Source organism: Hippichthys cyanospilos, chromosome 3, assembly GCF_059441005.1.
Source record: "Hippichthys cyanospilos isolate Australia breed blue-spotted pipefish chromosome 3, RoL_Hcya_1.0, whole genome shotgun sequence".
NCBI classification, from domain to species: Eukaryota; Metazoa; Chordata; class Actinopteri; order Syngnathiformes; family Syngnathidae; genus Hippichthys; species Hippichthys cyanospilos.
The window spans coordinates 10,143,367-10,158,045 of record NC_142371.1 but is presented as its reverse complement, the minus strand read 5'-3'; the positions used below and the strand labels follow the sequence as shown (position 1 = coordinate 10,158,045).

General features: G+C 37.7%; 1 protein-coding gene across 27 annotated transcripts in view; it reads left to right on the top strand.

Annotated features, from left to right (window-relative positions):
• rims2a (regulating synaptic membrane exocytosis 2a) overlaps positions 1–14,679 on the top strand; it is a 153,234-nt gene that overhangs the window by 129,911 nt on the left and 8,644 nt on the right. For 23 of the 27 annotated variants that reach the window (XM_088409546.1, XM_088409533.1, XM_088409531.1 and 20 more), the window contains one exon: positions 3,797–4,041. In XM_088409546.1, coding sequence (XP_088265672.1) covers positions 3,797–4,041 — 245 coding nt within the window. The remainder of the gene's footprint in view (positions 1–3,796; positions 4,042–14,679) is intronic. The other 4 variants (XM_088409526.1, XM_088409523.1, XM_088409536.1 and 1 more) reach the window with 1 other exon arrangement.

Below are 14,679 nucleotides of genomic sequence, written 5' to 3'. Positions count from 1 at the left end.
ACTCAAGAAATTTGTAAAAACAGCCTATTCTAACAGTCATGTTACAAATCTTTACATTTAAGAGGACTGTATCAGATGTATTCCTAGTTCTGCTTAGACAAAATGTATTTTGTATAGCCCAAGTATAATATCAAGGAGTTTATGACACATACAGTACTTCAGTTTAAAGAACCACTGAATGGCATGATTAAAGCAAATTCATTGGCATCAATTCTTCTATAAATAAATTAAACATTCCGATAATTCAGAGGAAGATAAAATCGTAGGAACGGCCTAACATTGCCTTTCAAAAACTTAAGGCAGAACACCCGTGAACGTTGAGATTTTTCACAAGTTGCTCAATAGTGTGGATTCGCTCCTCCTTACTTGCCTCAAGTCCAGCCTCCTGATATTTCAGAAACTCCAAAATAGCACTGCTGAACAGACAGTGTATCAAATTATATATTGTGGGCATAATATTCAACCGAGCTGAAAAATCCTCGACTGCCTCTTATTTTGCCTGTGCCTTCTCATCGGTTTTCCTAGAACCATGCCATCTTCATGTGCCTTTCACACAGGTTGGTATTTTAGAAGCCAGGCACGAAGGCACATGTTAATGCTCAGCAACAGTGCTCTTAAAATGCTGAAATTTGAACCGTTTCATTTTCCATTGGGAGCTTGTGGTCGCATTGGGTAGCAGACAATGGTTACAAAAATCTAAATACAATTTGGGGGAAAAGAAATTAGTGTAGCTGGCCAAGATATTTATTCAGAATTCCTGCCATGTTCTGTGGCATAAATCCCATTGAATGGGTACATTATTGTATATTGTAGTTAATTAGGTGATATAGGTTAGTGCTATACTGGCTCAGTTTGACCAGCGCGGCATCCATTTGGCATAGCTGGTTACGTTTCAGTTCATAATATAACGGACTACTTCATCATATTTACATTATCAGAAACAAGATCATCTCAATTGACCAAGTGAAAGAACAGTCCCTGGTAGTTTTAGCCAGTCTAGAGATTTAGGTCCTGTATTGGAAAATAATCTTTATATAATAGGTTTTTTTGTGAGATAGAAAAAAAGCGTGCACACCCTTTTATAACTGGGATGTGGCATTGTTTCAAATGGTTCTATCACACTGAAATCTTTATTAAAGAGGAGTCATACAACTGACACCATTTAATGTACAGTGGAACCCCGTGTTACAACTTCCCTGATTTCCGACATTTTCATGTTGCGCCGTGGAATACTGAGTTTTTTCATCCCCTTTTTATGACTTTTTCCCGAATATTAGACCAAAAACAAGGGGCTTGCCTCTATTTGTGTTGTTTTGCCTCCTTCTGCTGGCGTTTTTAGGTAATTGCACTTATTCACTCTTGCTGTCTAACTGCTTCCATGCAACGCGTGACTACAATGCTGGTCTGCTATTTGTCGGCGTCTCCTCACGGAGATGATGGTCTGCTATTGGTCGGCCTCACTCGTTTCGTAATGGCAGAACGGCAAAGCTATGTTCGATTGTGAGTGGTTACAAAACCGTATTTATAGTGCATTTGACTGCTTAATTCAAAGTTAAAAGGCTTAGCCATGGGTCCCAAGATTGCTAGTGATGTTAAAAAGAGAAGTAAAAAGATGATTTATATTGAAACTATGCTGGAGATAACCCTTGTTAAGGAATATGGGCATAACAAGGGGCACTCAAAGGTAAATAAATCCTTTCTAGAGTTATTTATTTATGATGTTTTTCTGATTGTATACATGTATATCATATATATATATATATAAAAGTAAAATTTGAAAAGGGTCAAAGTTGCTCTTGGTTAAAAGGGGCTGGTGGGCTGTGGGCTTACTATACTATTTTGCTACTAAGTATTAATATATATGTACAATTTTGATGTTTTTACCTGGGGTTCTAAACGCATTAGCTATTTAACATAGGTTTGAATTGCCCGTCATACGATGAATTCACCTTACGGCCCCAACTGCGGAACGGATTAATGTCGTTACACGGGGGCCCACTGTACTTCTGATGAATCCCAAATTATTATTATTTTGTTTTTTTAGTAGGCTGATTTACTTACCGCTATTAATTTTGCTTTCTAAACAGAAATACTGTATTAACTTTTGTTGTTGTTGTTGTTAACACTGACTGATATTTGGAACTGTTCATATTGTCATCTTCCTTATCTCAGAAATTCCAACAGGGTAAAGACAGCCCCATAGCATAACATGTAGCCACCATGCTTCACTGTAGATATGCTGGTCTTCTGGAGGTGACCAGTGTCGTCTTTGCAGAAAAAAAAAAAAAAATACACAACTAACTTTATTCTCCCTAATATTTGGTTGCACTTCCAGATTTTTTTTTTGTTTATTTTCAGTTAACATAAGACATTTTTAATTAATTGAGTTGTAAAGATTCTAGGTCATGTAAATGGTCACAAGCAATTATCTTGGTCTATTTTTTTGTAAATCACAAAATCCTGGCATTTGAGCGTTAGTGTGTAGATCACAAAATTCTGGCATTTGAGCGGGTTGGGTGTGAACACATTTATTTCCACATTATTTACTATGCATGAAATACAATAAGTTGTGTTTGATTCAACTTCCAAGTATTTGTCTTTGAACATGACTGTGCTTAAAAGTGTCTCGATGTTCTTCAGAGCCGTGTTAGCCTCAGCCAACACTCCTCCAGACAATTCCCCATCTAGTGCCCCTGAAATCTCGAGACTATAATAATTAATCGAAAGCATTGTGCATCGCCAAGTATTCAATATTTATGTATAGAGGGTAGACTGATCTACAACAGAACCCATCTGCATGGGCACCCGCACGTTTAAAAGTTGTGTTGTCCACAGTGAAGACATCTGTCTTTTTTCACCAGTGGCGGGAAACCAGAATGAGATCCAGAAACAACCAGTCTTCGGCCCCAGTCCATACATTTCTCCAGACACACATCATGTTAGGCATTAGTCTTTTTCCATTGTGAATGATCTGAACATAGTACATATTACATAATGAAGCGGATTTTGCAGAGCCCAGTTCAAGTAGTTATTAAAATTGTCTGTCTTAAATTCTCTTCAAAAGACAGCAAAGGTACAATCACGTGAATTGTTATCAGTAGCTCAAGGGTTTAACGTGTAATTCATCTCATCAGCTATGCAAACCCCATGACACGTAATATAATTTGTCTCTTAAAGAGAGCATAACTGGATGAGCTAAAATAAGATCTTAATTTGGGATGTGGCCTGGATACGAAGCACTCGACTTGAGGATTAATTCTCATGGCAGACCAAAAGTTGAACTCTGTGTAAGATTTGATACGAGATGTAAAATATAGATTGCCATTGTCTACGAGTTTCTACCTACATGGGCAAAGTCATGATCATATAAACTGCATAGTGTCTGTTTGGCAAACCGCATGATGTTGCAACAAACTTTGCTAAATGCTGTGAGGACATTTTAGAGTATACACATGCTTTCTATATTTTGGCTTTATTATTATTAAAGTAAGCTAAATTTAGCATTTAGTTGAAAATTCACCATATCCAGTTTAGCATGCAGATACACTCTGAGCCCGTAATCATCTATACTGTAAGTCATGAATTCCTGTACCTGAACTCTGTCCTTCTCTCCTTTTTACCCCTCACCTCCCCATCTCCTTTTATTCTCCTGTCATCTGCTTTCATCCTTTCCTTCACTTTCCGTCTCCCTCTACTCTCTTATCACATCCCTCCCGCTGGCCTCTTCCTGTCCTTTGGCCTTTTCTCTCTTCTCTGTTCTCTCCTGCCTCCCCCTGTCAATGGTGGTGGCTGACAGTGACTTTGCATCCAAAATGAAAAACAGGCAGATGGGCTCGTCGGGCGGCATGAATATGACGAAGAGCACCAGCATCAGCGGTGACATGTGTAACCTGGAAAAGACAGACGGCAGCCAGTCGGACACGGCGGTGGGCACGGGAGGCGCTGACGACAAGAAGAGGCGCTCCAGCATCGGTGCCAAAATGCAGGCCATGGTTGGCATTTCACGCAAGAGCCGGAGCACCTCACAACTCAGCCAAACAGGTAAGACACCGCCTAATACTCTCCTATTATAAGGCTTTGTGTCCATATGTGCATCTGTCCTGTGGCCCCCTTGTGTTGCCTTACTGAGTCTCTTACAGTGGTGCCGGTACTCCTTTTGATCCACTACTTACTCCTTTTGATCCACTACTTGCTTTCCTCATTTTTTATTTTTTTTTGTACATAGACAGGCTTCGGACTTGGCAACGGCGTTTTCTGGAGGCAAAGCCAACAACGTGACTTTTTCCTTTTTCCTCTCTCCTCTTCCTCTTTCCTCTAGGCTATGTCAACTCCTGGAAATTCCTCTCCTGTTTCCCCATTGCTTATTGTTATTATAAGTCATATTCCGTGGCTACTTTTGCCTTTTTATGAATTATGATGATGCCTGCTGCCTCTTCAGTAATATTTTATTGTTTCGTTTTGGAATTTATGTCACAGTTCTAAGATCTTTGTGTTGCTGAATTCCTGATGTTGCTGTCTGTCTTCTGATGCTCACTTGAATGCTGTTGCTATTTATAAACTCCGCCTCACATTGCTCGTATTCGTCAGTGTGAATGAGAGAATGTGTTCTGACTTCTGGTATATTTCAAACACCAATATTTTTTTTTTTGTTGGGGGGGGGGGGGGGGGTGGTCTTTGGATTTTTCTCTGTTTTGAACTAGGTAATGTGTGAATCAGTGCTATTTTCTATTTCTAAAAATAGTAAAGAATTCCTGTTGACTTTTATTCATGTAAAATTCCTGTCACGAGTTTAGTTGGTTTTGTTTTATACTAACATAATGGAGAGCATAGTGGATTGGCAGCAAGCAATAGAGTGTGCTGCCTAAATGGCTGCTGAATAAATCAAGAGTAAGTAAACAGTAAGAGAGGATGTGTAGTTCCAGGACGAATTTGAACACAAATAGAATGATGTTTCCCAGACTTGTGAATGTCGGCACGTAAATGGATGTGCATCAACAACACATGCGGCGTTACGATGCCCGTGTTTACGACATAGCAAAGTTGAGACATCCGTTCATATCGCAATAACTGTAACTGTGATGTTGGTTAGCAGTTGAGGTGTGCTCAACTAAACAAGATTTTTTTTTTTTTTTTTTTCCATATTGAAATGGACTTCTAAACATGAATGTTGAAGCAATATTGTTGACTATGGCGTTGAAAGCAGGACCACTTGTTTCAGGGGAAAAGAGGGAACTTAGTGATATACAGTTATGGGACAAATGAATTGATGTTATTTTAGGCCTATCTAAAAATGAGTAGCTGCCGGTGTAACCAAATCCAGAAGATGGTTCCTCAAACAATTACTTTTGAAAACTCTGGGAGCAACAGGTACTAAATGTAAACTTTTTACTTTTGTGGTAAGGTTTTGACCACAAGGGATAATTCTGTGCAAGCTATTATTGCTTTATAGGCAAGGAGAATTTTTTAAAATTAATTTCTGATTGTCATAGTAAGCCAGTGAAGTAATGTTATCCTAGAGAAATCAATTTTCTCCTCGATTTAACCGAGCCTCTAAAGTACTATTTGCAGTTTAATAGAAGAAGAATATAATATATAATAGAATATATATAAGAACATAAGAATTAATATAAAAACATTTTATTTCTTTACTATTTATTGAATATGAATGAAATAAAATTACAAAAACATATTAAAAATGAAAAATATCAATCAATCAAATGTTTGCACCCACCAAACGGCTATCTTCCAAAACACTTAATGCAACACAAAATCCATTTTTCTTTCTTTCCTCAGAAGGACTTCAATGACTTCCTTGTAGAGTCATGTGCGTTTCATTTCCAATAATAAATCCTTTTCTATTGACATGGAAGCCAATGCTGAAAGTCACGTCGGTCCAATCTACGTTTTGGTCTTCTTCAACCATTGTAAGTTTAAAAATGCGAGCAGATTTGATTTTCCTGCTAAATGTCCGCGGGTCTGGCTTCGCTGTGCACTACGCTTTTAATGCAGATCAGCCAAGCAAAACGGTGTAGCTTGGTTGAGCAACATGTTTTGTTGGGTGGTTTTCGGTTGTTGTTTTTTTAAGAACTATATTTAACAACTTCCAACTTTTCAATGTTAAACACGGTTGATAAACATAGCACCGCGTCCCATGCAGTCTCTGCTTAGCTCAAGTAAGTATCCAATCACGTCACGTTCAAAGTAAAGCTTCTAGATCGCCAACATAACTCGATTGTTTATTGCAACTTTCTATTAACTATATGGGCCAGTTCACATTTGTGTTTGCGCACTGCACATATGCCTTTACACACAGCGCAGGAGGCCCGCAACACTGGATTGGAATGCCCTCAAATGGGTCTGCAAGGAGTATATCCCAATGGATATAATATGACACAAAAAGAACTGAATATGGAGAAATATATATACAGTCAGCCCCCGGCTTGCGAGCACCCTGATTTGCGAACAATTCGCCTTACGAGCGTGGATCAGGGAGATTTTTGTCCTCCGCTTACGAGCAAACCTCTCGTCTTGCGAGCATTCCGACAAACCAGCCATTGAGTATGTAGAAATGTTCTATGTAGAAGTGTGTAGAAACTGCGTCAACATATTCAGCAGTTGCGTCATCTACAATCATTAACAGATACTTACGGCGGTAACGTGAACGCTATTGGTCTTACAATCTCACACTGACTGTCTCACTCACGGTGACTAAATATATTACCATTTAAGTGTAGTGTTTGTACAGCTAAAGGGAAAAACAGCTGACATGAAATTAAATGTGCCGATTGCAGGACAAAGAATTGTCATTGGTTTAAATGTGTGTTTTTTTTTAATTAATTGTCAATACATTCCAACCGTTTAAAAAAAAGTGCGAATAATTATCAGTCAGTCAAGGAGACGCCAATATGCTATTGGTCGATTAAGGTCACCCGGTCTCACTCACGGAGATGCTATTGGCCGGCGTCACACGTCAATCACAGAAATGCCGATATGCTATTGGCCGAACGCCTTTATCTAGCTTGATGGGACAGGATGGAAGGAAGTAGACAAAATGAGTGAAAAACGGAATGTTTTGAAGACTTTGCAAACTTTATCTGTTAGACATAGCTTCTAAAATTACTAGCAGCGGTAAAGGAAGAAATAAGAGGATGATGTTTTAGTATCTCCGTGATTTGCACCATGACTGAAAGAGTTACTGTAACACTGTAAGACCAATAGCCCATATGCGTTGCCGTATTAACATAGAAGGTTAATCTCTGCACCATGTTGAGGCTGGTATTACAGTGCCATATAATGGTTGCTTGACAAAACTGCATGTCATGTTAGTCGGCGACCTCCCGACATGCTTTGGGACAGCGTCATTCTTGCAATTCTGTGAGTTGTAACCAACGGTGAACTGACGCTCGAACAAGCCATAAGTGTGGCGCCTAGTTAATACAACACACTCAACCTCCCCTCCGCCTCCACCCAGCTCAATTCACGTTGGGAAAAACAGCTGACATGAAATTGAGTGTGCCGATTGCAGGACAAAAAATCGTCACAGGTTTTAAATGTGTTTTAATCAATAAGATGTCAATACATTCCAACCGTTTAAAAAAAAAGTGCGAATAATTATCAGTCAGTCAAGGAGACGCCAATATGCTATTGGTCGATTAAGGTCACCCGGTCTCACTCACGGAGATGCTATTGGCCGGCGTCACACGTCAATCACAGAAGTGCCGATATGCTATTGGCCGAACGCCTTTATCTAGCTTGATGGCACAGCTGGTTGGGATGGAAGGAAGTAGAGAAAACCCTGACTGAAAAAGTTACTTTGACACTGTAAGACCAATAGCATATCTGATATACCGTATCGACTTCAAGCATTCATCTCTGCTCATCTCTGCTTATCCCAGCACAAGACACGTCTTTCCAAAGGTAAAAGTAATTTTTCCTTTGTATTTGTTATTTAATGTAACTGTACAGTAGATTATGTCACTTAATATTAATATATATATACAGCGTGATGATTTTACCTAAGGCTTCTGCGCGCGTTGCACGCATTCACGAATTAACATGGGTCTGGATTGCCCGCTATACGAGCAATTCGAGATACGAGCGTAGCCGCTGAACGGATTAAGTTCGTAACCCGGGGGCCCACTGTATATATATATATATATATATATATATATATATATATATATATATATATATATATATATATATATATATATATATATATATATATATGATAATGATGTCAGCTTATGTTAGGCCAGCAGAGCAGGCCTTGCTGCCCCTTTATTTTTACTTTTCATGTACAGTACTTTTCATATATAGTACATTTTCTAAGTGCAATTTATTCGTATTGAGATAAAGTACTTTATAGGTATTTATTTGGAAAAAACGCCTTTTTTTCTTTTTTCTTTTTTTTTTTTACTTTAAGGTTTCCAATCGTGATACTTGGAAAGCTAAATATAATTTGAGGTCGCACTGACTGTGACTGGTACTGTCAAAATTTCAAGAACTACCAAGGTGTAGAATCTCCAAAGACTTCATGGAGCAGCGCACATTTTAAAGTTTCATTTTTGCATCTCACCTCACATCTTTACATTCATCGCTCTTTAATACCCATTTTGCATGAGTTGTGTTAAAAAGGGACATTAAAAGCCATCACCCGCCAGTGACAATTAAGTCTCTGATGGCATAAATATTACAGTCAATTTGAAAGTAGGGATAGACTAGTTAATTGTCTACGCTTAGAATGTAATGAAAAGAAAACAAGCTATAAAACAGAGTTCCTTGAACTAAGCATTAAGTTGGTACGTAATACAAAGCTTTACTGTGCTATGAGCTGCATGTGTTACCATGGCCACTTATCTCAGTACCCTCTCACCCAGCTGAGGCTGCTAATTAATTTCCCAGGCGTCCTGAGCAGATATGCTGCTTTCAGTGTGATGGATGAATTGAACACGGACGCACATGAACAACTAAAACTGGAGAAAAGCTTCAATTTGCTGCTGCCTTTGTTAACCTCCTCATGCAAGGTTTGACTACTCCTAACTAGCACGGTTATATGCCCCTTGTTTTTAAGTTTATAGTTATATGCATGTTCTTACAAACATCACTGCAGTCCTTTCTCTTTTAAAATCTCCTACAGAAGAATGTGTGATAATTTTCCAAATGCATATAAATGTCCCCTGAAATGGACAAAATAGATACGGATCAATTGGTGGAGACAATAATAATTGCATACATTCATCTGAAAGGGCTCTGGCCAGTGTGTAAATGTTTTTCCCCCAAAATTTGGATGAACTGTCAATTTGTTAACAAACATGCTACACAGTGGCCTTAGTATTACTAAAACTCACATCACCACATACGTATTGGCTTTTACTGCACAAACATTGAGCTCATATTGTTTATCTAATATTTTCCCAACTAAGGTCGCAATCCATTTTACAGTGTACATGCAATGCAAAAAAATAAATAAAAGACGCCACTTTTTGCATCTTCACTTTACTGGACAGCAAACAAAAATGTCTTGCACAAGGGAGGTGTATTTCTAAAGGAACAAGCACAATGACGCATTTTATATGTATGTGATATTGCGTTATCGAATCAACAAAAAACTGGTGAGCCGCAAAAGTCATTACTTAACTTGACAAGTGACGAAATGGGTGTCCCAAATGCATTACTAATCAGAATATTATGTTTACACTAGTGGTGGCGCATAGAACCTATTATTGTTTTTGTTATTATTGAACCTACTATTATTTTTTTTCTTATTTCTCTGTTAATACCATCACATTATTTCCATTAGATTTGCAAGTTCTCCAGATTTTTTTTGGTGGGGGGGGGGGGGGGGGGGGGTTTGATTCACAACTTCATATGAATATTTGACGTTTATATAGATTAGATAATATGGGAGATGTCCTCTATTTTTTCTGTGTGATTTGAAATTAATGTGACTAAAATTGAATAAGTGATACAATCCAGAAAAGTGCACCAGTAACCGATTGTGTCTTGTGCGGCATGAACATATTACACTCCAGTGCAAACCATCTATTTTTGCATGCCCTTTGGATCCAAGACCCACTTGTAATTCTTTACTGCCTTTCCGTGACCTACCCATAACCTATGTGCGAGCCACTTTCTGATCATGACCCAACAATTGAGAATGCATAAACGTTAAATAGGATGTAAAAAATATAATGTATGCTACATTTATATTTGTAGAAAGAGTACAAAATGGATCAATAGAAGGTGAAGGTACCAGCCCAAAAACATCACCATCATCACCATCAAACATCATCTTAATGGCCAAACCTGATGGTATTGTATGTTGTCCAGAAAAGTATTGTATTAGCTCTACTTTAGTCAACATTTTAATGAGGTGCTTAGGGTTTTTATCAACCATATCACATTCCTCTATCTGCTATCTTTGCTCGTGGTGAAGGTCACACCCTATAAGCATTAAAGGGCCTTATTTTTCTTAGCTATTAAAAAAAATCATTGGCAGATCCAATTTTTGGCAATACATTCGAGCTAGACTAAATATCCATGTGTCATTCATGTGTTTCCATATTTTGAATGACCAACATAAAAAGAAAAAAAACAAATGATTAAAAATGCAGCTTACTGAAATTAGTTGTTGTAATGCCGTCCTCATATTTGCAGTGCCTTCTGCATGCATAATTGTCTCAACAATGAGCTAGACGGTCTCATCTTAATTTTCCTTTGAAGTGCACACTGGAAAAAATATTGTTTGGAAGAATCCACAATACCACCCAACACTCCAAAATTCTAAAGTTTAACCACTAGCATGCCAGAGCCGAGATGAACCCTCCTGTACTCCACAATGCTTTGCTGGATTTCAAATCTTTAACAATATTTATAATATCAAAAAAATACTAACAAATAATGGCTAGATTTTTTTTTTAAGTAAATAGAGGACTGCTGGTGTGCACTTAAGCCACGCTGTACCCTGACTAGCATACTCCCACGGTGCTTGTGTGGTGGGTAATTATGAACATCCGATTTGATATTTTTAGATTTCGACCCATTGATAAATAAAAATATTCTTCCTCTTCCTCTTCCCTCTTTCAAAAGCTGTCAGCACATGAGGAAGCTTGGCGAGACATAACCAAAAGACAGTGTAGCTTGATCTGTCTGTGCCCTATTTCCTATTCCTATCACCAATTCATCAATCTAAGTAGTGCAATGATTAATTGGTACCTAATCGATTATAGACATAATAATTTTGATTATCAGTTATACATTTAGAGAACTTGTTTAATTTAATATTGTCTAAAACCTGATAATTTAAGCCCCCGGACTAGTGTGCCCCAAATGAAGCTTCTTGAAGCAATGAACCTTTGAAGTCAATTGGTTTGCAGATGGTTTAAAGCTTCATGTTGCTTCATTTGCTCTATGGCGCCATCAAGAGGTTCAGTAACCCAAAAGTTGAGAATTCTATGGCTTTGTTTAAGAAAATGACATGAATTTGCTTGTGTTACTTTATAAACAAAATACAACATGTGCTATAAGATTTTTTTGTATTTAGAAATTTTCCACAGTTTGTTTTTTTCTTTTTTTTTTTCATTACCTAACTACAAGCACCCGTATGAAAATGTTCCCCTGAAAGGGAAATTCTCCTTTTTCTTGCAAGTTCCATTGCAAAAATGGACAATGCTTGAACAATTCTCGCAGTTGCACTCACAAGTGTAACAGCAGTGCAAAAATCCACTAGTAGCTGTGAATGGGTGTCACTGTCGTTCCAAACCTATTTGGGACCAATTCTCAATTTCGCAATTCCATGTGTTTACACGTCTATTTTATTCAATGCATTAAATGTGGCCTTGCTGCTAAAACTTTAATAACATACTAACTTAGCCTCATGCATTTTTCCATTTTTGCATTACCATTAAACACAGACATACTGTAAAGGGGAAGCTTCACATGTAGGTCCCTAATAGTAAATATAATGTTTTAACTGCAAGTCTGTCATTGTGTCATTGTGTGTGTGTCTGTCTGGATGATGTCAGTCCAGTAAGTGTGCTTAAAGTGTCCACGTTCGGATTGCTTTCTGACGCTCAGCCTTGTCCCTGGCTTCATCAATCACGAGTCCCCGCGCTGCACTTCTGGGATATTACGCACTTCTCTTGTAGTAGAACAGACAGAATTTTTTAGATTCTTGTCCTCTGAGGTGCTCAGATTTCCTGTTCTATTGTCTCTGTCACTTGGGTGCTTAAATGGTAAACTGTATTAGTCATGCTGTTTTAAAATCATAGTGCAAATTCTTCCCTGAAAATTCAGGGTCCCCAAGATAAGGATTATGTTTCCTTTGCAACTAATCGAAACGCTTATTTCTATGTTATTGAATCTGACAAAAATAAAACTAACTTTGTGTATGTATGGGCTTTCATCAACACACCCATTCACCATCTGCTTTTGATATAAATAATCTGGTGATTAATCTAAGAAAACTTTTATGCTTTGAAAACAACAATACATTATCGGGTAAAATAAGAGGCAATTTTTAACTTAATGAGATAAACGCATCTATTAGCAGTGCATAGTTGCAGAATGTCTAATTAGCTTGTGATCTCCAAGACACGTGTCACGTTCGCTACGTGTTTTACTGGAAATCTTGTTTTTTCTCTTGTGCCCGTGTGCCCATGTGCAGTTAGGTGGATGGGTAAGAATAAACTTCAGAAGGGCAAAAGTTTAAACATCACGTGCTGAATGTGTTACTTGAGTAATACCATCTATTGTTGCCACGTGTCCTTTGACGCACTTGGCGGGGGAGAGCGAGACAGATGGAAGACAAATTGTTGTATCTTTCTTGTTTGACTTGGATCATTACTTTGCTCTTGCTGCTGTTGGAACAGGATTTTGCCCCTATTTCTTCCTCTGCCAAATTTCAATGGCCACTGTAATCACTATAATCAAAAGAAAGAAACACTGCAGAGTGAACTAATTATGTTAATCGATGGGATGGTTAAACATCTGATAATTAGAACTACATTCATAAATTACCTTAACCAAAGTACTCAGCTTACATACAGCTTGTGATGTAAGTCCAAAATCCATTATAATTGGGTTTAACTTGGTTAGCAATAGGGCTGCACGATTTTGGCCAAAATAATAATCATGATGATTGTAGTCAGTATTGAAATCACGATTATTCATTATGTTTGGTCAAACATGTCTATTTATTGCCCTTTTTTAATCAAGCAATATATAAACAAGGCTCTGAGGCTTGATACTCACAAATAATAATAATAATAATAAACTAAAATAAAATAAAAATAAATCAATAAAGTAAATGATAATTGAAACATGCACCCAAAACATGGCAACAACTTGGCACACAGGAAAAACTTACTTGCTGTGTGCAAAAAATGAAGCCTACTTAGAACCAAGCACATTAATAACTTTTAAGCAAATTTTATTCAATTAGTATTAAAAATGTCAGTTTCGGTCATTTTATACCGAATGTATTTCAATCTGATTTTTCTAAATGGGTCTCAATTGACAGCTACCACTGTATACATAAGTAATCAGGTAAGAAACTCATTTTTTTTCTTTTATTTTCTTTCATTTTATTTTATCCCCCCCCCCCCCCAAAAAAAAAGATTTTTTTTCTCACCTATTTTTTAAAGAAAATAAAACTGGGACATACATTTCAAAACCAGTTTTGTTTTCATTTTAGCTTGCATTTAACATACAATATTTCCCTCTTAGAATTAAAATGCAAAACGCCTGCCTTGCATTAAATACTTCGTTGAACATATGTTGCGTAGTAAAGTAAGTACAATTAAAACTTGTTTCAACTTTGTTAAAGAAAAAAATGCATCTTGTATCACTTAGGATACAAACCAAACTATTTGGAGAAGGTACTGCCAATTTCATAGTATACTAGCTATACAATGAAAATAAAGGCCTTCTATTTTATTCTATTCGATGCAAGACTTGAGGTGTGTACTTGTTGCCCCCACTCCCCCTTTTTTATATTGATTTTTGGCAAGAAAGAGCAGCCTGTCCACTGCCTCTGGCTTGAGGCATGCCCTACTGCATGTGACAATTCCACCACAGTCTTTTCCTCTGTATATACGCATGGGTGCTTGATCTTTAGCGATGTGCAATGCAGATGCTTCCGTGATCGCTCTCCAACGTGCCCCAATCTTATCATATGGGCTTCCTTGTGTGTCCTTGCTACTTTTTGGCGGGAGTGTATTGGTCAATACAGTCTTATACTTGCAAAGCTTGACATTTTACACACTTGGATTGGTGCCTTTGTTTTATTTGCCAGAATTAGTTTGTTGTGCTCCTGCCTTTTGTTGTCACGGGCTTCGAACAACATTGCAGCGATACATGCTCCACGTCTGTCGCCGCAAATCCAAACAACTTCCAAACTTCCCACTGATGTTCCAGCTCCTGTGTTATAGAAACAAATGTTTTGCTCTCTTTCAAACATGAAAAATCATGTAACAAACTGACTGTATTTTTACATACCTACAGGCCAATAACAAAGAAATTTGTTACGCAAAGGGGAAGAAGTAGAAGTTTTTACTTTATCAATCATCTTAATAGAAACCCTAATTAATGCAATTTACTTGGTAAAGGTTTTCTGTGGCCATTAAATTGTGTTTTGTGTGATGATCTGTGTGTGTGAGCACTCTGAAGGAATTCATG